This window comes from Salvia splendens, chromosome 11 (genome assembly GCF_004379255.2).
Source record: "Salvia splendens isolate huo1 chromosome 11, SspV2, whole genome shotgun sequence".
In the NCBI taxonomy this organism is placed as follows: domain Eukaryota; kingdom Viridiplantae; phylum Streptophyta; class Magnoliopsida; order Lamiales; family Lamiaceae; genus Salvia; species Salvia splendens.
Window position 1 is genome coordinate 26,222,394 of NC_056042.1, and position 21,858 is coordinate 26,244,251.

General features: G+C 42.0%; 4 protein-coding genes across 5 annotated transcripts; 2 read left to right on the top strand and 2 right to left on the bottom strand.

The window, feature by feature from the left end:
- Positions 1 to 6,480: 6,480 nt before the first annotated feature.
- On the top strand, positions 6,481 to 10,928 carry LOC121755804. The gene is made up of 9 exons (XM_042151203.1): positions 6,481 to 6,987; positions 7,764 to 7,803; positions 7,919 to 7,997; positions 8,077 to 8,122; positions 8,202 to 8,300; positions 8,975 to 9,043; positions 9,114 to 9,462; positions 9,544 to 9,698; positions 9,792 to 10,928. The coding sequence occupies exons 1-9, from the start codon at positions 6,541 to 6,543 to the stop codon at positions 10,575 to 10,577; spliced, it is 2,070 nt and encodes a 689-aa protein (XP_042007137.1). The 5' UTR covers positions 6,481 to 6,540; the 3' UTR covers positions 10,578 to 10,928.
- A 74-nt stretch (positions 10,929 to 11,002) lies between these two features.
- Positions 11,003 to 13,251, top strand: LOC121755805 (probable serine/threonine-protein kinase PBL22). The gene is made up of 5 exons (XM_042151204.1): positions 11,003 to 11,642; positions 11,739 to 11,938; positions 12,008 to 12,197; positions 12,272 to 12,663; positions 12,827 to 13,251. Exons 1-5 carry the CDS (start codon positions 11,555 to 11,557, stop codon positions 13,043 to 13,045), a joined length of 1,089 nt encoding a protein of 362 aa, XP_042007138.1. The 5' UTR covers positions 11,003 to 11,554; the 3' UTR covers positions 13,046 to 13,251.
- Positions 13,252 to 13,587: 336 nt separating this feature from the next.
- On the bottom strand, positions 13,588 to 16,221 carry LOC121756523. Of its 2 annotated transcripts, XM_042152086.1 has the most exons (5): positions 16,130 to 16,203; positions 15,902 to 15,960; positions 14,612 to 15,369; positions 14,440 to 14,523; positions 13,588 to 13,906 (listed from the first exon to the last, which is right to left on the bottom strand). In XM_042152086.1, exons 3-5 carry the CDS (start codon positions 15,309 to 15,311, stop codon positions 13,809 to 13,811), a joined length of 882 nt encoding a protein of 293 aa, XP_042008020.1. In that variant the 5' UTR covers positions 15,312 to 15,369; positions 15,902 to 15,960; positions 16,130 to 16,203; the 3' UTR covers positions 13,588 to 13,808. The 2 variants fall into 2 exon arrangements, with proteins under 2 accessions (XP_042008020.1, XP_042008021.1); XM_042152087.1 differs by lacking the exon at positions 15,902 to 15,960 and having other exon boundaries at positions 16,130 to 16,221.
- A 487-nt stretch (positions 16,222 to 16,708) lies between these two features.
- Positions 16,709 to 19,150, bottom strand: LOC121755138 (U-box domain-containing protein 15-like). Its single transcript, XM_042150419.1, has 4 exons — positions 18,631 to 19,150; positions 18,425 to 18,541; positions 17,932 to 18,348; positions 16,709 to 17,743 (listed from the first exon to the last, which is right to left on the bottom strand). The coding sequence occupies exons 1-4, from the start codon at positions 18,913 to 18,915 to the stop codon at positions 16,709 to 16,711; spliced, it is 1,854 nt and encodes a 617-aa protein (XP_042006353.1). The 5' UTR covers positions 18,916 to 19,150.
- Between the last annotated feature and the right edge of the window lie 2,708 nt (positions 19,151 to 21,858).

Here is a 21,858-nt window from a genome sequence, read left to right on the forward strand (position 1 = left end):
TTTTCTCAAGACATTTGAAAAGAATTTAGCATTTCCATCCGTGCTCTTGTCAACAAGTATGGATGTGTGCCCGGACACACTTTATTACTTTTTTACTCCATGCTCTTAGGCAAGAGTACAACATCCACATCCGTGCTCTTTTGCAAGAACAAGTTCAAGGGTCTCACCATTCTGTTATTTAATTTAAATAAAAACATTTCCACAAAATTAAAATGCATTAAAAATACACACAATTAAAATTCTAAAAATAAAAAATTACATAATTAAAATCCTAAAAATTAAAAATTACATAATTAAACATCTAAAAAATAAAAATTACATAATTAAACTCCTAAAAAATAAAAATTACATAATTAAAGTCTAAAATACCCCCGTGGAAGACTATTCATCCGGCTCTACCCCCAATGTTCTTTGGAGACCCCGTATCATTGCCACATGCGATCGAAGTTGCTCGGGGGTCATATTTGACCTATCGGCCATATTGAGTTGGGTCAAAACCCCCCACAACGAGTTGGTGGGGGGTTGAGGTGGCACAAAGGGAGCGGGAGCAGGGGCGGATGGAGTCGTGGAGCGACGGCGGTTGGCCGGCGACTTCTTCCTTCCTTGCGGCCTGCGTTGGGAACTACTCGGGCCGGTGTCGGGGCTACCCAAGTTAGCTCCGGCGAACTGGGTGGACACTTCATCGGAGCCGACGTCGGATAGGGATACCGACCTCGACCGTTTGCCGGAGGAGCTAGAGGAGGATGCTACGCCTCCCCTATACTTCGAATGCCCACGCATCTCCTGCCAAACATTGAGGTACTTGAATGGTTTGTAGTGTTGGGATTGGTAGGTCGCCAACGCGGCACTGATGATGTCGACCTCGCTTCGGCCGCTCCCCGTCGACTGATCTTCCTGGAGGTAATACCTCTGGAACTTTTGGATTTCTTCGTTTGCTCTGTATATGGCATTGCGCACCATACTCTCGTTGCGCTTGATTGTTCCAGCCGGCCGGTTTTCATTGTACCGGCGACAGATGCGCCACCAAAAATTGTCCCCGAATTGGTCTGTGCCAATCTCCGGATCTTCGGAGATAGACAAACACGCTTTGAATAATTGCTCCATCTCCCCCGGAGTGTACGGGTGCAGACACCACGAGTAGGAAGAGTAGGAGTTTGAGAGTCGTCGCTCCCTCCCGCTCTAGGTACGGGTGGTTCGGGTGCCCACCCGTAATACCCATCGGGGGCATCTTGGTCGTCGACCGGGTAAGGGGGTAGCCATCCGGAGCTTGCGAACTTTGGGTTTGAGGAGGGGCCGAAAATTCCGTTTCCGGACTAGGAAATGGTTGTGAACCGAACCAGTCGTGGTTCCAACCGTGGGAGCCGGATGGGTGAACGCCGAAGCCGAACATTTTTTTGTTGTAAGAGTAAAAGAAAGATTATAATTGTAAGAATTGGAGAAAACAGATATAATTTTTTGAGAAGTGGGATAATATTTTTTTAATCGGATTTTTTAATTAAAATCTGATTTAAAAAAAAATTAAATTCCAACGGATTTGCCGTTGGCCAATCAGGAGCCGTCGCGTCAGCGGCAAGAGCGCAGCGGCGAGCAGCGTTCCGCCGCGCCGCTGGCACGAACGGACGGACGTCGTCCTTCTATCGCTGCAGATGCTCTTATGATTCTACATTTTACTCATGCTATTCGTATAACTTTAGAAAATACATAGTTTTTTTTACGGTTTGACCACAGATGTTCCGAATCCGCCGTATTCGGATTAATCCTACTTGACCGGTGTGGTTTGAACCCGTGACCTCAGAGCATCATTAACCATGGCCTGGATGCAGGCCCCATCCTGGGCTACAACTATTAAATTGCCTTATTCACAACTCCAGCCTATATTATTTGTAAAAATTGAAAACGTTGAGCAATTATAACACGAAAAATTCATTTTTAATACAAAAATAATAAATTATAAACTAAAAATAAAAAATTAGAACATTAAAAAATGTGCAAAATAAAAATATAAAAACTGCAAAAACACGTCGCCCCTATCCTCTCCATCTTCTTCCTGTCCTTCCTCCCTCTTCTTCCTCTTCCAAATGCATAAAAATTCAGAACTTGGGGCACATGAGCGGCCCGAAACCCCTTTAACCGGAAGCTTCATCGCCAGTCAGGCCGGACCCCGGGAGCGTCCCCAGGCCCAACTGCGGCCCCGAGACCGGCCTGGGCTGGAACTTCGTCGCCTCCAAAGCTGAGCTCGGGCCGAGACTCGCTTTTTGCGGCCCGACCTGTAGCGTTAATGATGCTCTCAAGATCGCTACAACTCCGCGCTTCCAACTGCGCTACAACCCATTTGGTAGAAAATACATAGTATAATATCTATATAAAATAGCAAATGGAGAAACCCACATCACAACCTGTATTTCGAGAAAAACATAGAATATCTTATAAAATAGCAAATTCATTACGCAAGACAATTTATACTTCCAAGTTTTTTGATGAAGCTGCCTAAAAGCTAAGGAAAAAAATACTACAACTTCTTTAAAGCATCAGCTTGATCATAATTTCATCTATTAAGTGCGTTATATCCATCGCCCAACATCCATGTTCAATCAATGAAATTAACCTGGAGGGCATGTATGTTGTATATATGACATAATTTTCTTTGTTAGATGAATGATATATACAAGTAAATAGCTCGAACTCTAATAATCTTCCACTTTAATACTAAAAAAAATACTAGTACTGTTTTGAGTATATAAAAGAATTAATACAAAAATAGTATTATACAAGAACTATATAGACCAGTGATTGCCTATATATATTCTCCAATTTAGACTTAAATAAAACCATGCAGCCTTCACATAAGATTCCAATAAATATCTTTGTCTATCATTAATTGTATTTTGGATTCAATTGTCTCTATCTAAGACAAACTCTCTTAATTATCCTTGGTCTCTTTGTTAAATGGATATGAATATATGATTCATCTGGGTCTCGAACTGACTTGGAAATTTTTTTTCTTTACCAATAAATACGTTGGGTTGTCACACAAATTATCCACCCAATATAACGAGGTTCTCTATACAAACTGGGGTACATAATTTGTGATGGGTAAAATATGAAAGTGACAATCTTAAATGCGATGAACAAAGTATTAGAGCAAATTTTCAAATCGAATAATTTGTGAGATTCTAATTAAGATTCATTTCATTAGCTTTAGATTCATATATGAACTCCTTTAATTCATGTGTATATTGTTACTATTAGTAGACTGGCAAAGAAAAATCTTAATTTTGTAGTATTAATTTGTTTCATTTTTATTTTCCTTCCAACTCCATATTACGCAAGTTTTGCATTGGGGAATGATATAGTAAGAGATAAATTATAAGTTTATGTGGACCCTAATTCAGGGACGGAACCAGAAATAAAAATGAGCCGGTACTGAAATTTAACCAGGGACGGAGTAGTATATTCTAATAGTCTGCACAAATTGAGCTGTTAAAATATTAATTTAATGTAAATACTCATTATGTCCGCCATTACGAGTCCCGTTGACTTTTATGCTCTCATTTTGTAAAATTAATAATAAATACTTAAAGTGGAGAAACGGTAAAATAAGAGATAATAATGTTTCTTAAAGTGGGGAAATGGTTATTCTATCTCTTACTTTACTAGTATTTATTTTCATTTTTATAAAACGAGTGCAGAAAAGTTAACGAGACTCCTAATGGCTGACAGAGGGAGTATGATATTCCATCCATCAACAATTACTTGTCTTACTTTGACTCATTTCGAATATTAAAAAAACAAAGCAAATTGGTAAAAGAAATTAATAAAATATTAGTCATTTTATTATAAAATATAATTAAAATGTGAGGTCTATTTATAAAACTTAGTAAAAGATAAATATATATGTGGTGGATATACCAAAAATGAAATATGATACTCCTACTAATCATTGCGGAAAGAAATTAATAAATAAAATGATAAAAACAATGTACTACTTATTATTGTACAAAATATATAATACTAGGAGTAGTAATTGATTCCTAAACTAATACGATTACACAAAACAAGAAATGAAATATTCCATCAACAACTCCCAATCACACAACCCAAGGTCATTATTACATTTCCTTCTCTGTGCCTCTTTTCTCCTCATCGCCCTCTCCCGTTGTCTCAGTAAAAAAAACTCAAGAACACTGTAGGCAAATCTCGGAGGGCGGCACCGGCCAAGCCCCTGCTGGAGCGGCGGCTTGGCCTATGCTATGTCCGTCCCTGCCCTAATTTTCTCACATGACATAATTTTGGAAATTGGAAACTGAATCCATGATAATTTGAATTTAAAGTGAGTACCAATTCATACATAAATATAGTTAGCTGTCCAATTTAGTAAGCATAACTAAGAGCATTCATAGTGGTTTTGGATAACCAATAGCCCAGTCATAGCCTAGCCATAAATTCCTCCTGCCACATCAGCAGCCCTAAAAACTCCTCCTGCCACATCATCAGGACAAGCAACTGGACAAGCAATAGTCCAACCATAGCCTAGCCACAATAAACAAAATTATAAAACCAAATAATTAACAATCACACAAAATACAGAATTAAATTTTCGACACAGATACATGAATACTCAATAATAATATTAAAATTTTAAAAAGTACATTAATTAAAAAAAATTAAATAAATAAAAAAATCCTCCTCCACACACGAGCCCCCCGCCTCCGCCTCACTCCTCGTCGTCATCGCCGTTGTCGCCGCTATCCGGGACCCCCAAATCTGCGGCATCTGAGCCCTCATCTGAGGCCCCCACCTGTGCCGCGGAGGAGGTTAAATCGGCCCGCATACTCAAGAGCATCGCGTGGAGAAAACTCTTCTCCTCGGGGTCTATTGCCGCCCTCCATCCAGCTAAGACCTTCCACATCTGAGAGCGCGTTTGTTGACGCGCGAAGAAGGCGAGGTCGGCTGTCGACTGGCCAACAAGGGGGGATGCCGACTGGACCTCCTGGGAGACCTGGCGAGCCCGTTGCGCCCGCCTTTGACCAATCGGGCGAGTGCGGCGAGCAAACGCGGGAGGGGATGGGAACTCCTGTGCATCCTCGGGGAGGTCGTGGGAACCGCCGCTGCTGCCGCCGCTGTAATCACCGGTATAGTTCAGGCGCTGCTTTTTCGGCCAGCCAGCGTTGACACCTGCCCGAAACTTCTCGGAGTCCATCAGCACCTCGTAGCAGTTCCAGTAGGTGAACTCCTTGTAAAGCCCGGGCACGGGGAACTCTTTCTCCGCCATCCTCCTGCAGTCCTCGTCAGTTTGGCCACTGGACTGCATGCGGAGGGCGTTGGTGTACAAGCCCGAAAATCGGAAGACCCCAGCCCTGATTCGGTCCCACGCCTTCCGGCACTCCTCCCCGCTGCATGGCCGCCCCTCTGGGCAAAATGCCTTGTAGGCTGCTGCTATTTTAGCCCATAAGTTGACGATCCTCAGGTTGCTCGAGGAGAGGGGATCATCGCAAACACTCACCCACGCCTTGGACAGCGCGACGTTCTCGGCGTCCGTCCACTTCCTCCGTGCCGAGCTGTCGTCACCAGCCGGCTGCGACGACTCGCCGACCACCCTCTTCTCCTTCTTCTTCTTGGGCGCGCCCCGACCCCGCCCTACTCCCCCCATTTGAACGGGAGTGCCCGCATCCCCGAGATCTTTTCCCAACTCCTCTAAGGAGAAGGTCTCAAACAGTGAACTGCGTCTCCGCTGGGGTCGATGTGTGCGAAGAAGCAGCAACAAAATCAAGACTGGGACGATAGACGTTGTCCCTCGGCGTCGGCGTCCCCTGCATCCCCGGGTACCCCGGCACCATCTTCATCCCAGATGCCCACCCCGGCATCATCTGCATCCCGGGTTGCATCCCCGGTACCCCAGCCCGCCCGGCATCGCCGCCCCCCCGACATCCCCTGCCATCCCGGCACACCACCCCCGGACATCATCTGCTGCCAAGGGTACATGTTGTAGTACCCGGCCATCGGACCCCATCCACCTCCCTCGGGTACCGAGGGGGTTTGAGACCCGCTCGTCCCTGGAGTAGGCTCGTTGTTGTGCTCCATTTCGTGTTGTTGCTCTTGTACATAAATTAAGATAGAGAGTACTCGTTATAACAAGTGGTGCAAATGAAAATGACGTGCAAATCGTGTATATATAGTGTTTCGAAAATTAAATAAAAAAAAATTTCCGCTTGACGATCGCTCGACGATCGGGAGCCTGCAATGGCGGCCAGTCGATCGACGAGCACTTAGGCTAGCACGAGGAAATCGGCGCGCGTTCGCCGGCTGCAATGGATCGGCGAGCGGACCGACGAGCGCCAGGGATCGGCTAGCCGGTGGGCTCGCCGCAATTGCGGATGCTCTAACATTATTTTGTATGTCCAAAGTAAAAACAAGAAAAAAGAACAAACGCGGCGTCGTTTGGAAGTAGTTAAATTTCCAATTGTATGCAGTGGAAAAGAGAAAAGAGAAAAAAGAAAAAGGCTCTCTCTCTCTCCTCTCACTCCGAAACCCAAAGACAAAATGGGTAAGGTACCAACTGCGGCAGCAGCAACAACCGAGATGAAGAGAAAGAAGAACAAAGGCCGTCCTTTGAAGAACCCCCCTCCTCTCTCCACCCCACCAAAAACCCCTCTTTCCAATTCCGCAAGCCGACGATCCACGCGCCGGAACCCTCACAATCATGATTCTCCGCCGCGGCCGGAATCCGACGACGACGAAGACGAGCGCAAGGAGAAGAAGGTCAAGCTCGTCGTTCGCCTGCCTCAATCGGATGACAAGACTGTCGCCGACGAGAAGAATCAGCACCAGCTCCAGCAAAGCGGCCGGCATTCCCACGATTCCAATTCTGGTTCCGAGTCCGGGTCGGGCTATGGTTCTGACCCTGAGGATGAGGATCGGGAGGGGTCCGCGAAGAAACGCAAGATAATTGACGACGATGGCGGATCTGACGATGGGGGTTTGGATCAGGTTTGGATTCGCTGCTGAATTCGTTAGATTTTTTTGAAATTGCACGGGATTTGGCGTGGTTCGTCTAGAGTCTTTGCTGAAAATATTTGATTTGCATTTGCTTGCTAATAAATTTAATTTTTTTGTGAATAATGCGAAGCTAAAGTTTCTATCTTGGGAATATTTTGGCCCCCGGAATATCTGGGGGGTTTAAAATGTGGGTTTTGATCTGATGGGCTTCTGGAATTTCCCGCTCAAAACATTAATGTTTTACTTTTTCTTTTTTTATGCTGTAGCTTCTGACGATCTGAAGTGAATGTTGTGTTTTGACTCAGTCAAGTTTAAGTCGCTACAATAAAACAGATTAATGATTCTGTTTCCTTGTAAATCTGTGATTTTTACATGATCTCTTTACGATTCTGTATTTTGTTACATTTATAAACAATCTTGTATTATAATCTACTTCTAGCCTATTTATGAAAACCATTCCTTTCCAAGTACAGTATATTCACATACTATATTTATCACATCGTTAGAGCCTACAACTTCTATTTTTGTCATTTTTTATAGTATAACATTGTGTTTGCCTGCAAATTCAGTTTTGGCTTTACTTGAATTGATTATTATTAGCTAGGCTGCGCTATAATTTTCTATTTGGGGCTTCTGATGCTAGTTTTTCATTAACCGATTTTATCGAGTGCGGTTCCTGCCCCGAACAACTTTTATGTACTGTAATTGCTTATTTTGAGTGAGTATTGTGGGGTTTTGAATCATGATGGTTGCATTGATCTTTGCAGGATAAAGAGGTCTTGAAAGCGACATATACTCCTCTACAAGGTTTAACCCATAATTTTAGGAGTTAGGACACAAATTTAAAGATAAATAAACTTTTTTTTTGTTGAGAATCATGTTGCCGTTTTACTGTGGACTCTCATTTAGTTTTTGTGGACAGTGTCAACATTGGAGTCTGGTCCCACAGCTCCTTTACCTGAAAAAAAGTTGTTGGTCTTCATTCTTGACAGGCTTCAAAAGTATGTTCTTACCTTTGCACTTCTTTTAGTTTCGGTTGATTCTTGTTTTTTCACCTTTCTTGGATGTATCTTGATGCAGGAAGGACACATATGGGGTATTTTCTGAGCCCGTGGATCCTGATGAGGTGATGACACCATGCCAGATTGTTTATTATATCATACCGTTCTCTTTTTCTGCTGCTGACCTAGACTATTTTCTTGCAGCTGCCTGATTATTTTGACATAATAAAGCATCCAATGGATTTTGGAACAGTTAGGAAGAAACTTGAGAGTAGGGCTTACAAAAACATGGATGAGTTGGAGGTTGGTTTGATGATGAGAAACTGAACTTTTAAGCTTATAATATAATGCTTTACTCATTGTCTTTCTTTCATTTCCGTTTTGGTGGTTGAAATGGTTGGATAGTGTGGTATGGTAGGGTTAGGTCACTTAGGTTTCCAGAATGGTTATCTTAATGAGCTCAGTTTTTTATTAATCGATCATAATTTTCGCCAAGATCCTGAATTCTGTGGTTTTTGGATATAACTTATTTAAGAAAAAGATCAAAATGGAAGTTGAAAGCTTTGTGCTAGGAGTAGATTCACTGCTACTTTAATATTATGCGACTTCCGGCGCCTTGACCATGAACTGGCTAAAACAGTAGCTTTTGGGAACATAATGATCATTATGCCATGGACTTGACTTTGTTGAGCTTCTTTTTATTCATTGGGTATTCTTATTGTAGTATTATATGGTTTAGAGAATTATTTACAAGTACTCTAGGGATTGTGCCTCAGTAAAGGCAAGGTTTCATACCTTCATGGATTGATTGTTAATTATATTATCACTCACACTTTTCTGTTTACCAGTTGATCTTTTCTGTACTGGAGCTTGGTTTATTATATTCTTGTCAATGCAGTTTTGGTTTCTTCTATCATGTAATTGTGGCAAAAAATGATGCGATTGGAACTGAATTTCACTCAATTTTTTTATATCAGGCTGATGTAGATTTGATATGCTCGAATGCCATGCAATATAATGCTTCGGATACAATCTACTTTCGGCAGGTTTGCCTTCTTACCAATTTATGCCTTGTTTCCTAGTTAATCCTTCTATCTGAACAATGGGTAACATTAGGCACGGGCTATACAAGAGCTTGCAAAGCGAGACTTTAAAAATCTGAAGCATGAAGGTGCTGATGGTGTACCCCAGCCCAAGATAGTGCGGAGAGGCAGGCCACCTAGTAGTAAGAATCAAAAGAAAGCTATTGAGACATCCCCAGTAGATCGTGTTGGTACTGACCTTTCTTCGGGTGCAACTCTTGCTAATGGAGAAGATAAGGCAACAGGATCTAATTCGTACAATCTAAGAAAGGCATCACCATTATTTAGGTACAGGTCCTCTGACTCATTTATGTCACCTTACACCTCAAGAAATGGTGAAAACTACTCTGAGTATTCGACGGATTGGAATAACGAATTTCCAGGTATTTGTCTGGATGCTTTGTCAAAGTCCTCATCAGTAGTTAATTTTCATGCAATGAGTTAACCCCTTTTCCAACTTGCAGCATCAATTTTAAGGGCTGACAATAAATATGGAAAAAAACAGTTTATAGTGGATGAGAACAAGCGCGAGACCTATAGACAATTTGACCCGATGTTGTTAGGCGACAATTCACCCGTTTTATATCATTCAAATGGAAACATGAAGCGACTTGTCCCGGTATATTTCTTCAGCAAAACTGGGAAATTTGTTAAGTTGTATGTACGCTTCATTTCTAGTACCTAACTTGCCCCTCCCATTCCCTGCTCGTAGGTGGGTCTTCATGAAGCCCTTGCTTATGCTCGAAGCCTGGCCAGGTATGCTGCAAAGCTTGGCCCCACAGCCTGGAAGATGGCATCGAAGAAGATAGAGGTTGTCTTACCTGCAGGGGTACAATATGGTCCTGGCTGGGTGGGTGAGAACGGAGCTCCTCCCCAGCCATTGCCTACCTCAATCGCAAGTCAGAGATCATTTACTGGTGATTTTAGTGCAAGGAAACTTGTTACACCCCCAACTTCAGGCTTAAATTCTTCTGTTGGGTGTGGGCCCTGTGAAGCCATGGTCGAAGCTGTTTGGAAACTGAACAGCCAGAATGAGGTGGCGGGACAAGGTGACGCCTCTTCTTGGAGAACACAATTCCCACTCCAGCAAAACCACATGCACAACTCCCATAGAAATGGTTTTAGCGGAATGTTTGGGTCATCTGCAGCAGTGCCACAAACTTCAGTTTCGGAAGGGGTCTCTGCTCCATCTCCAGAGGTGGAAACAGTATCCCCAAGAAGTCGTTCATCAAGTCATCCTTCAGTTATTGAGCAAGCTAAGTTGCCAGAAGGCAGTAATGGTGTACCCCCTGGAAATCAAACAGCACAGGTTATATCCCCTACTTCTGTTGGAGAAGCTGATATGCGGAGCTCTGTCAAATCTTCGTGGCCAGTGCAGCAGCAAAGATATAACCTTGCAGTTCCACCAGACCTGAATGTTAGAGTCCCAGCTGGCTCACCTGGTTCAAGCCTGCAAATTAGTTCACCACAGCAGCCGGACCTGGCATTACAACTCTGAATATTATTCATCCATTTTTAGGCTGCAGTTCTTTGGTGTTGTCAGTGAGAAAATAAACTCTGGCTTACAATGAAGGGCTGCAGGTAGACGACAGAGTTCATCAGAAAGCTTGTATAGATCAATCGTGTATCTAATTCTTTAGGAAGAGTTGAAAGAATGTTTTAACATTTATGACTTGGACAATGACCGGCCTGGGAAGATAATAGGAGCGACACCACGGGATAGCAAGGTTTTAGGTTGTCTGAGTAGGTTGGATTACATAGATAGGTTTCTCCATTTGGATATGAATCAACATTTAAGTGTAACAATATTTACATGAGCTCATTTATCAGGTCCAAATACTTTATGGCAGATCTGGATTTCTTGTCTAGCAACTGTGATATCTTATTAATAGAGTCTAAACGGGCCATATTTCATATCCGGTTCTCTCTTTCTGATACAATTACTCATATCTAGACTTGATTTACCAATCTTATAGATGGAAAATGATATGCAATAAGGGAATTCCAAAGCATTTGAATGGGCAGGTAATACCGTTGAAATCGGCGGTATTATAGGGAATTTCGAGCTAAATGTAGGATCGAGAAAAAGAAAAAAAAGGGCCCTAAAATTATGGGGTTATGTTAGAAAGTTTGTTGTGTTACGATTTGAGATGTGAAAAACTCTCAATGTTTTTGCATGGAACACTAATTTTAGTATGTGAATTGTCTGGTTGTGTTTTGCTTATGAGGAGATCTGTAAAATGTGGTGGAAGGTATGAGCAATGTGGTGCTTTTCATTACTTGGGAAAAAGGTTGTCCGGAGTTCTGAAAGAAGAGAGAGAACTAACACTAGTTGTTCATTCTCTTTCTGAATTCAAGATATGCCTTCTTCTCCCTAGAATTTCATGTTTGACGGAAATGGAATTCGCTTTGGGTGGCTAAGCTGGTGGTGTTAGTCTCTGCAAAATTATTTGGATCCATCTTCTCTACAACGAGATGAGTTGCTTTCCTTGCATAAGCTTCAGACGCGAAGATATACTGGACTATGACGAAGAGTTGAAGCTAAGATCCATGGAAAGATTAGGTAAATGTATACTATATATTCCTTGCTTTGTTTGAAGATGGTGATATATGGTTGATGTTTGATTTGGAATTGTGTTTTTGGTTTCTTGATGTGCAGTTGATGCAAAGGGAATGGGAAGTGCAGAGGAGGGCGGGAGAGGGAGAGGGAGAGATCAACGCTTTTCCAAGAAGGGAAACATGGCGCGCAGCTTCACATTCAAGGAACTCACAGCGGCTACCCAGAATTTCAAGGACGCCAACATGATTGGGGAAGGCGGCTTTGGCAATGTGTACAAGGGCCGGCTGGAGTGTGGCACGGTACGTTGCTGGAACGAATAAACGAAACTCATGCATCGAGATGTGAATTAATGGTAATGATATATGTAGGTTGTAGCTGTGAAGCAGCTGAATCTTGAGGGGCTTCAAGGGCACCAAGAATTTGTGGTGGAGGTGCTGATGCTGAGTTTGCTACACCATCCCAACCTTGTAAAGCTCATTGGTTACTGCACCCACGATCAACAAAGGCTCTTGGTTTATGAGTTCATGTCTAGAGGCAGCCTCGAGAATCATCTCTTTGGTAATTCATCTATACAGCTAATCACATTTAATCATCATGCATAATCCTCCTAATTTTTTAATGTAAACTATCAGATCTAGAGCCGGATCAAGGGCCATTGAGCTGGGAGACGAGATTGATGATCGCACTTGGTGCAGCTCGTGGCCTCGAATACCTCCACTGCCAAGCAAATCCACCCGTCATATACCGTGATCTAAAGTCTTCAAACATGTTATTGGACAAGGCCTTCAACGTCAAGCTGTCCGATTTTGGCCTCGCCAAACTTGGACCAGTGGGGGACAACACCCACGTCTCCACGCGAGTCATGGGAACATACGGCTACTGCGCTCCCGAATATGCCATGAGCGGTAAGCTAACCTTAAAATCCGACATCTACAGCTTTGGAGTTGTGCTGCTCGAGCTCATCACTGGTCGCAAGGCCATGGACTTCAGCAAGAAACCGGGAGAGCAAAATCTTGTCGTATGGGTAAGTTTTCACTACTTATAGACACGTCCAGAATCAGGGGGCTGGAGCACCCCTAACAATTTATTCTCTCTTCGAGTTGTTTTTCTTGCATCCATCCCCATATATAGGGATTATCATGCTTTGTAAAAAAGACAAGTTTTTGTGATGATTTGGCATTGTGCAGTCACGGCCTTATCTCAAGGACCCGAAAAGGTTTATAGAGATGGTGGATCCTTTGTTGGAAGGACGATACTCGGCTAAGAGCGTGCAACACGCAATTGTTGTGACCGCAATGTGTCTTCAAGAACAGGCGAACAACCGGCCCAGCATCGTGGACATAGTGAGCGCACTCGAGTACTTGCAAAGCTCTAAAAAGAAGAAACCACCATCGAGGCAGCTCTAAGTAACATCACCTATCTCCATGTCTTAGCTAGATATCTATGTGTCTACCTGTGTTGATGAACCAGCCCCAAAGCGAATTAGCATCAATGATACTAAGATTAGCTTTTTCTTGGATTCAAGCGGTCTTAGAAGGTTTTTACCTTTTGTAGCTTCTATTTTAAATTATATTATCATTGTTTCTTCAACATGAAAATATGAATTTTTCATTCCAAAAATAACTATACATTTTGCCTCAATTTACATGCCAATCATAGCTATCAAAATCAATGCATACTATCTTTGCTCATAAACCTCTAACCCTATAAGTAGATAATAGTCCAAAAATATACTATACTCCCTTTGTCCCACTATAGTAGATAATTGTCCAAAACAAAACGCCTCTACGAGTACTATGTAAGATGACTCAAAAATGGACTACTGACACCGATTAAGTCTTTGTCGAAATCATGCATGCAGCTAGAGTTCAATGTTGTTGGAAGTTAATCACATAAATCACTTATCAGCAAAGAAGAGGACTGACAAAAACAAAAATAAAAGCTCGAATAGTTAAAGTTGAAAAAGTTTAATGATGCAAGAGTAAGAAACAGAAGTTACATTCTGATAAATGCTTATTTCCTAAAGAGCACAAATGATTGAGTATGCCATAATATGGCTGAAAGGTAACCCGCTGAACTTAGTTTTACAAGAACCTAATAAGGAAAAGGATTTAATCTAAATATATAGATACGGCCAGAAGCATATATATTTCCCACAAGCCTCACCAGTTAGCGTGTGTTTGCTTCCAATAGCTGACCTGTTACAGTGTTACCCGGTGAAGATTTGATAAAAATATTCATCGCCTTCATTCTCTGCATCTCGTTGCCTGTAACAAATACAGTGTGGAGAGCGCATCTGAGTATCTAATAGACGACCAGAAACTACTCAAGATTATCTTCAGAACCAAATAGAATGCTAACAGTACAGACAACGCCAATAATACACACCAATTTCCAAAAGGGGGACTAAAAATCACAGCTCAAGAAATGTCTCAACGCATATATATTCAGAGAGAGATTTGTCCTTCCCATAACATTGAAGAGGGCAGTATAGGCTGTTCTCTGCTAGCGATGGGCTGTTGATCCAATTTTAACCATTAACAGTTTTTTTTTGTAGGGCCTCAAAGCACCAATCCTTAGAAATTCATATATATCAGATGTCAACCAATGTAAACTATTTAGAAGATCTTTCTCAACCAAATCTTACCGCCTTTGGCATCATTATATTTCCCATAAAGACCAACAAATCACAACGGGACTCCTTATTTAAATTTCAGTGATCAAAACCTTCTTGGAAAAATACACCATATAGCTCATGTTCCATGTATGAAACCAAAAAAAAAAAATCCATGTTGTCTACCTTCCTCAATTGTCAACTGGATTGCTCTTTTCTCCAACTCCACAGCGTGCTTACTCAGCTCTGAGGGGGGTAGATGCATAAGCGCTGAAGCAAGTCACGCCAAACAAACAGTGTCATCAGATAATATAGTGCATAGATTAAACATCCACCAAGCACACAGAAGAAGACTCACTCTGAGTGTAGTCTATTTGGCTAGCTTCATCATATTGTTTAAGAGACTTCTGGAGGTGGATGAAGCGCTCGGTTTCCATTCTTAGCAGATCATTGGTGGTCTTAAAATCAACGGTACGAGGAAGCTCATGAGAAACCTTAGCCACTGGAGTGCTATTGCTATGCTTCCCCAAAGAATTAGGCACCGATGGGCCACTACTTGAAAAGGCCATGATTGCTGCCAGCTTGTTTGGTGTAGCTACTGGACTTTGATGAAGATTGCCATTCTTCACTGTCTTATGATTAACATCTTGCCGTGATTGACCTACTGCATTCTTCGGTTCTGAACAGCCTGTAATTTTTTTATCGGCATTGTTATGAGGTCTTCCGACTCCAAGTTCGAGCTCAAATCTCCGGCGTGCATTCATGACATTCTCATTTGTACCATTGTAGGCTGAGTACGGGAGACCTTGGGAACTTGAGGGGCGCTCAGGCGTAAGTCTTTTATTTCCACAAACCTTAACCATGTCACCACATGATTTCCCACCTACAGGATGAATATTCTCTGGCTGCTTATGAATTGATCCCACATTTTCATTCTGCAAATCTCTGAGGGCCGTCTTTTTCACAGAACCAGGGAACTGCTTATCGTGAGCAGGAGCGGGAGTGGGAGTCCCTCCACCAGCCATTACATTTGTGTTACGTTGAGTGTTCATCATCATCGGAAGTCAATCCAGCTTGGAGGTAGTTCCCACAAAATATCCCAGCCAAAGCAGTGATCTTCAGCAAAATCATGTTCGTATCAATACTTCAAACGTAAGATATTGCTCGTAATACATTGCTTAGAGTACATAAATTGGTATATTTCAATGGCTCAAGTCCCCACATCAAGAGATTTTTAAAAATTCACAAACTTTATTCGTTTAGTAATAACAACCAGAACAAGTGTATGTACAACTGCCAGAACTAGATTACATGAACTAAATACAGAATAGGTACAACTGTTTTCACCAACAATTAACGATATTTCCCACCCACCCATCCCCCAAAACACACTTAACAGTTACACAACCTTAAAATTCCACTATGTATTATAAAGATCCGAAATGCAGAAAAGCAGCTAAATTGAGATAAATTAATAGTAATTCCGTTCCCCATCAACAACTAAAAGCTTAAAAAATTATGACTTGAATTGGACTAACCAATTGACAAACCAAGACCATAAAATGAAGCAGCTAGTATACATTTATAATTTATTTCAAAATAGAATAGACAAGGACATGCGCAAAACACTCCAATTCAAAAGACGAACCTTATCTGACTATGTTAAACCGCAATTGCCCCGAAGAAAATGAATATTCCCACAAAACCCTACATGAATTGCACAATTAAATTAAAATACTGACAATAACGAAGAGTAGATACAGAAAATGAGAAATAATCATTTGAATTGTGGAGTTTTGCGGATGAGCTAGAAAATAAAAGTGGTGAAGAGAAAAAGGAGAAGGTGGTGATAGTAGGGAATCGGAGGGAGACTGACCGGAATAGTGGGTTTTGCAGATCGGATTTGGGTGGGTGGGGGAGAGGGAGACGGCGCCACAGGAGAGGAGGTTTTCAAATAAGAGAGCGCTCACCTGCATTTATATCACGTGTTAAATAATTCCTTACTACGTTTAATTTTAATTACTAATTATACTTTAATTCGATGGTTTTATGGCTAGTTGCTACAAATTGATTAGTAGTACTATACAACAATTTATAAATTGTATTGAAAATTAATGGACTTGTGGTGGGTAATAATTAAATAGGATAAACAATAATTAAGTTGATAATTGTATGCTCGTGCGCACATCTCAAACTAAAATTAAGTTAATAATTGATGAATTTCTTTGTACTTGGTACTTTGAAATATTATGGCGTCCATATAATTATATGCAAACGTAAATTATTTTTACTTGAAACGAGTCTAATTATGTTACGATTCTAAACGAATTTCATTTCAAATAAATCTAATTATTTGTAAACGAGTCTAATTATATTTGCACTTGTCTACTAAAAACAAAAAGATATTGGCAAAATTTGAGAGTTACAAGAAGAAAAGAGGTTAAGAGGTATGTATCTACGGAATTTCCTGAGCCTTGCTAGCAAGCCGGAGCATGGTGTTGGCCTTCCTCCGGCCCCTGTCGGTTCCATTATTGGAAACATCAATCACATACTCATACATTCCATACTGCAACGCCGCCAGTATCATATTACTATTGTTGGATCCCAGCTCCAGCAGCACCGCCAGCGCGCACTCCTTATTCTTCGGACTCCCATCTCTCAGCAGCTTCACCAGCGTCTCTATAAACGGCAGCTTCCCCAGCTCCCTCCTCCCCTCCGCGCTCGACGCCAGCACCAGCAGCATCGACAGCGTCTCGTTCATCATCTCCAGCTTCTCATCCTCCAGTATCCTCAGCAGCGGCTGCACTATGCTCGCCTCCACCGCTATCGCTCTGTTCGCCGGGTTGAGGCACAGATTGAACAGCGCCGTCACCGCATCCTTCTTCCCCCTCATCGTTCCAACTCTTAGCAGCTTCACCAACGCTGGAATCCCGTTTAAGCATCCTATCTTCGCCCTGTTCTCGTCCAGCATCGACAGGCTGAACAGCGCCGCGGCTGAGTTTTCTTTGGCATCGATCGTTCCGTTCTCGAGGATTTCTATTATGGCGGGGATTGGATCCTCTGCGGATATGAGCTGCTTGTTTGATTCGTCGATGGAGAGGTTGAAGAGGGCCGTCACGGTGTCCTCTTGGATTCTCGAATCCGGATAGGATAGGAGCTGCACCAGGCGCTGGATCCCTCCTGCGTTGGCGATCAAGCTTCTGTTGTTGGAGCATTCCTTTGACAGGAAGCGGATCTTCTCCACCGCGTCTCTCTGCTCCTCTAGCTTGCTTGAGGAGAGGCTCTTCACGAGGGACAAGATCTTTGTCGTCTCTGCGCTCTTGGGCGCCTCCTTGGAGGGCTGGTAGTTGTTTTTCTCGCACCACTGCAGGATCAAGTTCTTGAGGGCGAAGTTTGGCGCGAGAAGCAAGTGCTCCAGTGTCTGCCCCGTCTTGGGACAGGTCTGGTGGTTCGAGTCTAGCCACTTCTGTATGCTTCTTCTCTCGTATGTCTGCACCAAAATGAGTAATGAGGAAAGTTGGAAGCAATATATAAGTAGTGTCTGTCCAATTCAAGAATAAATCTGTGCAGACTTGACCAAAGCGGATATTATCAAACTGATGTACAGTTGACAGGCAGGCCTAGCAAAAAGAGCACATAACAGAAAGGTAGGGTGAAACAAACATGGTGTGTACACACCTGCCCTGTAGCAACGATAACAGGATCTGTCATGATCTCGAGTGTGATGGGGCACAAGAACTCGTTGGGGATGGAGGGGGCTACGTTGAGGCGTTTGGGCTCATCGACCACAGCCACCGCCTCCTTTTCCTCGACGCCTGCAAAGCGCCTCAACTTTTGCACAAGATTGAGGACTTGCTGCTGGCACTCACTGCTTATGCCCCATCTCTCATTGGAGAGTTTCTGAATGCTTAGAGTCTCTTCGTGGAGCTCCTCGGCCGTGAACAAGGAGAGCTTGACCGCCAGCCTCTCAACGCTGGCTATCTCCGCGTTCCTGTCGTTTGAAGACAGCGCCACCATCAAGTCCATCGTCAGCTCCATGTCCTGCGTGTCTGTCCTCTTCTTCGCTCGTCTCAGTTGCGCGCGCTGCAACTCCATCTGCAATCAATTGATTTCACCATATCAGATTGATTTCTTGTATGGAAAGAATGAATGATGAGTGATGAAGTCCTACATGCTCGTTTTCTTCTTGAGATATCCCAAGCTCCTCATAAGGCATTCCTTCCATTGCAGCGCATATACTCTCATAAACAGTGTGAAATCGCCCAATCATACTCTCACTTTCCAATGCCTGAGAATTAAGATAAATGAGTTCAAACCATTCCACATCGGAGAATTAGAAAATGTGCAAGCAATCAATAATAAGTACAACGGACGGACCAGGTAAATCTTGCTGCCATCGTGGCAAAACCGCAAGAGCTTCCTGGCAGATCGGAAGGCCTTGTTGAGCTTCTTGAAGCAGGAGATGGCGGGCAAGGGGATGTCGGCGTTGTCGACTTCTCGGATCTCTTCGAGAAACGGCAGGAACAGCTTCAGGCGCCGCACCAGATTCGCGCCCTCCTTCCTCTGAGTACGACGGAACTCGCCGATTTTCTTAACGGATTCGATGATGGCGATCGAATCCTCTACCGAATTCTCGTCCGACTTTGACCTCCCTCTCTCCATATCCTAATTCATCACTTTTTCCAACACAAATCGCCTGAGATTCCTCATCACTTTTAACCAATGATCTCAAATTCTTTTTCGTTCTTTTTTGTTTTTTTGGTTTTGGTGATTTGAGAGGATGAATTTAGGGGATGATTGAGAGGCGAGGAGAAATCCTTGTTACAGAATATAGTGAAATTTTGTGTGTAATTCTCCGGGATTGAAGGCGTGATGAAAGAGATGATGGTATCACAATGTTTTCGCGGTGGAAATGTATATTTGAAAATTTACTGTTTCTCATATAAGTAATTAACTAATTACTTATTTTATGACACCAATTTATAAGAACATAAACGTTATAGTACTCCATATCCAACGCTGATGCCTGATGTATTTATCTCAAAGATGGTAATTGAGAGAGGCATTGTATTGAAGATAGAATATGATGGCAAAGATAGAGGAATAGCTTAGATTGTATTTTTTGTTGTTTTGAATAGGTTACACATGCTCCCTTTTATAGGGGAATTACAACTCTAGGAAATATCTCCATCACTCTAGGAACTATCACTAATTTAATGTATCTAGGAAAGTTCACTCATTTATTGTAATAGCAATTACCAAGTTATGGGTACTTAGTACTAGCCGTTTGTATCTTCTTTTTGACACTCCCCCTCAAGTTGAGCAATGGTATTTCCGATGTTCAACTTGGCCAAAATCTCTCTAAAAATTCTGGGATTCACTGCTTTGGTTAAGATATCAGCCAATTGTTCTGTCATGTTGTTACGGGAATTCTATGACTCCACCTTCCAATTTTTCTTTGATGAAGTGGCGATAGACTTCAACGTGTTTAGTTCTGTCATGTTGTACTGGGTTTTCTGATATGCTGATTGCTGCTTTATTGTCGCAGAATAACTTACTCTTTCGATTTGGGGGAAAACCAATCCCAGTAAGTAATCTCATTAGCCATATGATCTCCATGAGTCCACTCTTGATACCTCGGAATTATGCTTCATCACTTGATAAGGCTACAACCTTTTGCTTCTTACTTCTCCAAGTAACTAGGTTGCTTCCTAAGAAGGTAAAGTATCCCCGGTTGATTTTCTTGTTAGTGTTTGTATACTAAAAATCACATTTCGAGTGATTGAATACTGTAAAACTCTAATTATTATTTTCCAATAAATGCAACAGATTATTTTTGTCGTAATGTTGTTATGTTTTATATTTAGTGGATGTTTATTGCATATTTAAATGTATAAGTGAACATAACAAAGTCTAAGTCTTTGTTTTAGTATACCAGTTGTGGGCTGCGCTCAATTTAAGGTACGCGGTCAGTCCTAAACAAAGAAAAATAAGAATTTCACAACCTAGATAGGCCTAGACTACCTATCGTGAAAGGTTGCAATGTCCGTCCGATTATTTCTAAGCCTTATTGAAATATGATGACGTTGGTGTGGTATAGCACTGGATGGATCTAACAGCAAGACGAGTCTTTATGCTATCTACTGAAAGACGAGGTCTTGATAATTAATTTCTTAATCAATGTACGTTAGCATTGAGCATACGGCATTGAGTATCTACTACTTTGACTTACCAAAGGTGCGGGTTTTTCGTCACCCAACGATCCAGGTATATTGGGTAGTGGTGATCATTGTCTGGCGGTGCTAGGATTGCTATTATATTGAATCGCGCGCGAGGAAAGTCTCGTTTGATAACATCCCCAAGAGGAGCTCGAAACAAGGTTTTATTATTCGGAACCTAGCTAGTTGGAGTTTAATTACTCTATGAATAATAAATAAGAGTTTCTTGCTAAGTCCACTCTTGGAGATTAAAATATGTTAATTAATTAAGTCCATAACAGACATTGATTAATTGATGGATGTTTCTATCTTAAGCGCGGGAAATAAATTAAACAAATAAAAGGAAACCCGAAATACTTGTAATTTCGGATTTGGAAAGGCAGTGCAATATTACTTCTGTAGTGGCTGCTTGTAATATTCCAATATAAGCTTGTATTAAATTGTGGGTTCAATTTAATTAGTAAAAAGCTAATTAGTAAATAGGAGAATAAAAGAGACAGAAAATAAACTTTTCCACATCATAATTTCGTCCCCCTCATATTTTGAGATAGGATCGAAATTGCTCTCCTTCCGTGAGCAGGTTTCTGTCTTCGTTATTTAAGTCCTAGTACACTGGTGAGATTTGCCCACACAAATATCAGTCTACAGTCCGGGACACCAGTCAGAAGATCCAAGGTCGAGTTCTGAAGATCTTCACGTGGAGAATACGCAAGCCATCTTGGATTCTTAAGTGAATTAACGAGGTAAATTGGCTAACTCCGTAGTGTGCATGTTTTAGGGATTGTTTGTTCTAAAGCATGGTTATAATTCAAGCTGTGAGCATGATACGTGTGATAATTACGCGAATAGAATTTATCTAAATAATCTGCTAAATAGATCAAGTTCATGTGATCCGTTTGAATGCACGCTTCCGCTACCAACCCCTTCATTTCTATCGACTGGATTACTCGCCCAATCAGCATCTGTATAGCCATCTACTTCAAGGTCCTTTCATTTTCTTAAGAACACCCCATAATTTGTTGTGCCTTTGAGGTACCTTACTATTCCTAAGGTCACGTTCATGTGCTCTTCTTGCGGTTGGTGCATGAACTGGCTGACAATTCCTACTGCATATGCAATGTCTGGCCTGGTGTGTGACAGATAGAGTAATTTCCCAACTAACCTTTGATATTTCTCTCGATCTGCAGGTTCAGCTCCCTCAACAATTTTTAGCCCATGATTCGGTATCATTGGTGTGTCAGCAGGCTTGCAGTCTAAGAGGCCAGTTTCTGCCAACAGGTCGAGGACATATTTTCTCTGTCTTAAGAATATTCCATGATTCGATCTGAGCACTTCTATTCCTAAAAAGTATTTTAGAGGGCCGAGATCTTTCATGTCAAATTCTTTA

Excerpts from the sequence above, each read along its gene's own strand:
- LOC121756523 (XM_042152087.1), bottom strand. The coding sequence starts at position 15,311 with ATGATGATGAACACTCAACGTAACACAAATGTAATGGCTGGTGGAGGG. Across the intron at positions 14,524-14,611 it reads CCAAATAGACTACACTCAGA|CGCTTATGCATCTACCCCCC; the intron begins GTGAGTCTTCTT and ends GACTTGCTTCAG. Across the intron at positions 13,907-14,439 it reads CCAGTTGACAATTGAGGAAG|GCAACGAGATGCAGAGAATG; the intron begins GTAGACAACATG and ends TATTTGTTACAG.
- LOC121755805 (XM_042151204.1), top strand. The coding sequence starts at position 11,555 with ATGAGTTGCTTTCCTTGCATAAGCTTCAGACGCGAAGATATACTGGAC. Across the intron at positions 11,643-11,738 it reads AAGATCCATGGAAAGATTAG|TTGATGCAAAGGGAATGGGA; the intron begins GTAAATGTATAC and ends CTTGATGTGCAG. Across the intron at positions 12,664-12,826 it reads AGCAAAATCTTGTCGTATGG|TCACGGCCTTATCTCAAGGA; the intron begins GTAAGTTTTCAC and ends GGCATTGTGCAG.
- LOC121755138 (XM_042150419.1), bottom strand. The coding sequence starts at position 18,915 with ATGGAGAGAGGGAGGTCAAAGTCGGACGAGAATTCGGTAGAGGATTCG. Across the intron at positions 18,542-18,630 it reads ATGGCAGCAAGATTTACCTG|GCATTGGAAAGTGAGAGTAT; the intron begins GTCCGTCCGTTG and ends CTTAATTCTCAG. Across the intron at positions 18,349-18,424 it reads CTCAAGAAGAAAACGAGCAT|ATGGAGTTGCAGCGCGCGCA; the intron begins GTAGGACTTCAT and ends AATTGATTGCAG.
- LOC121755804 (XM_042151203.1), top strand. The coding sequence starts at position 6,541 with ATGGGTAAGGTACCAACTGCGGCAGCAGCAACAACCGAGATGAAGAGA. Across the intron at positions 7,998-8,076 it reads ATTCTTGACAGGCTTCAAAA|GAAGGACACATATGGGGTAT; the intron begins GTATGTTCTTAC and ends ATCTTGATGCAG. Across the intron at positions 9,044-9,113 it reads ATACAATCTACTTTCGGCAG|GCACGGGCTATACAAGAGCT; the intron begins GTTTGCCTTCTT and ends GGGTAACATTAG.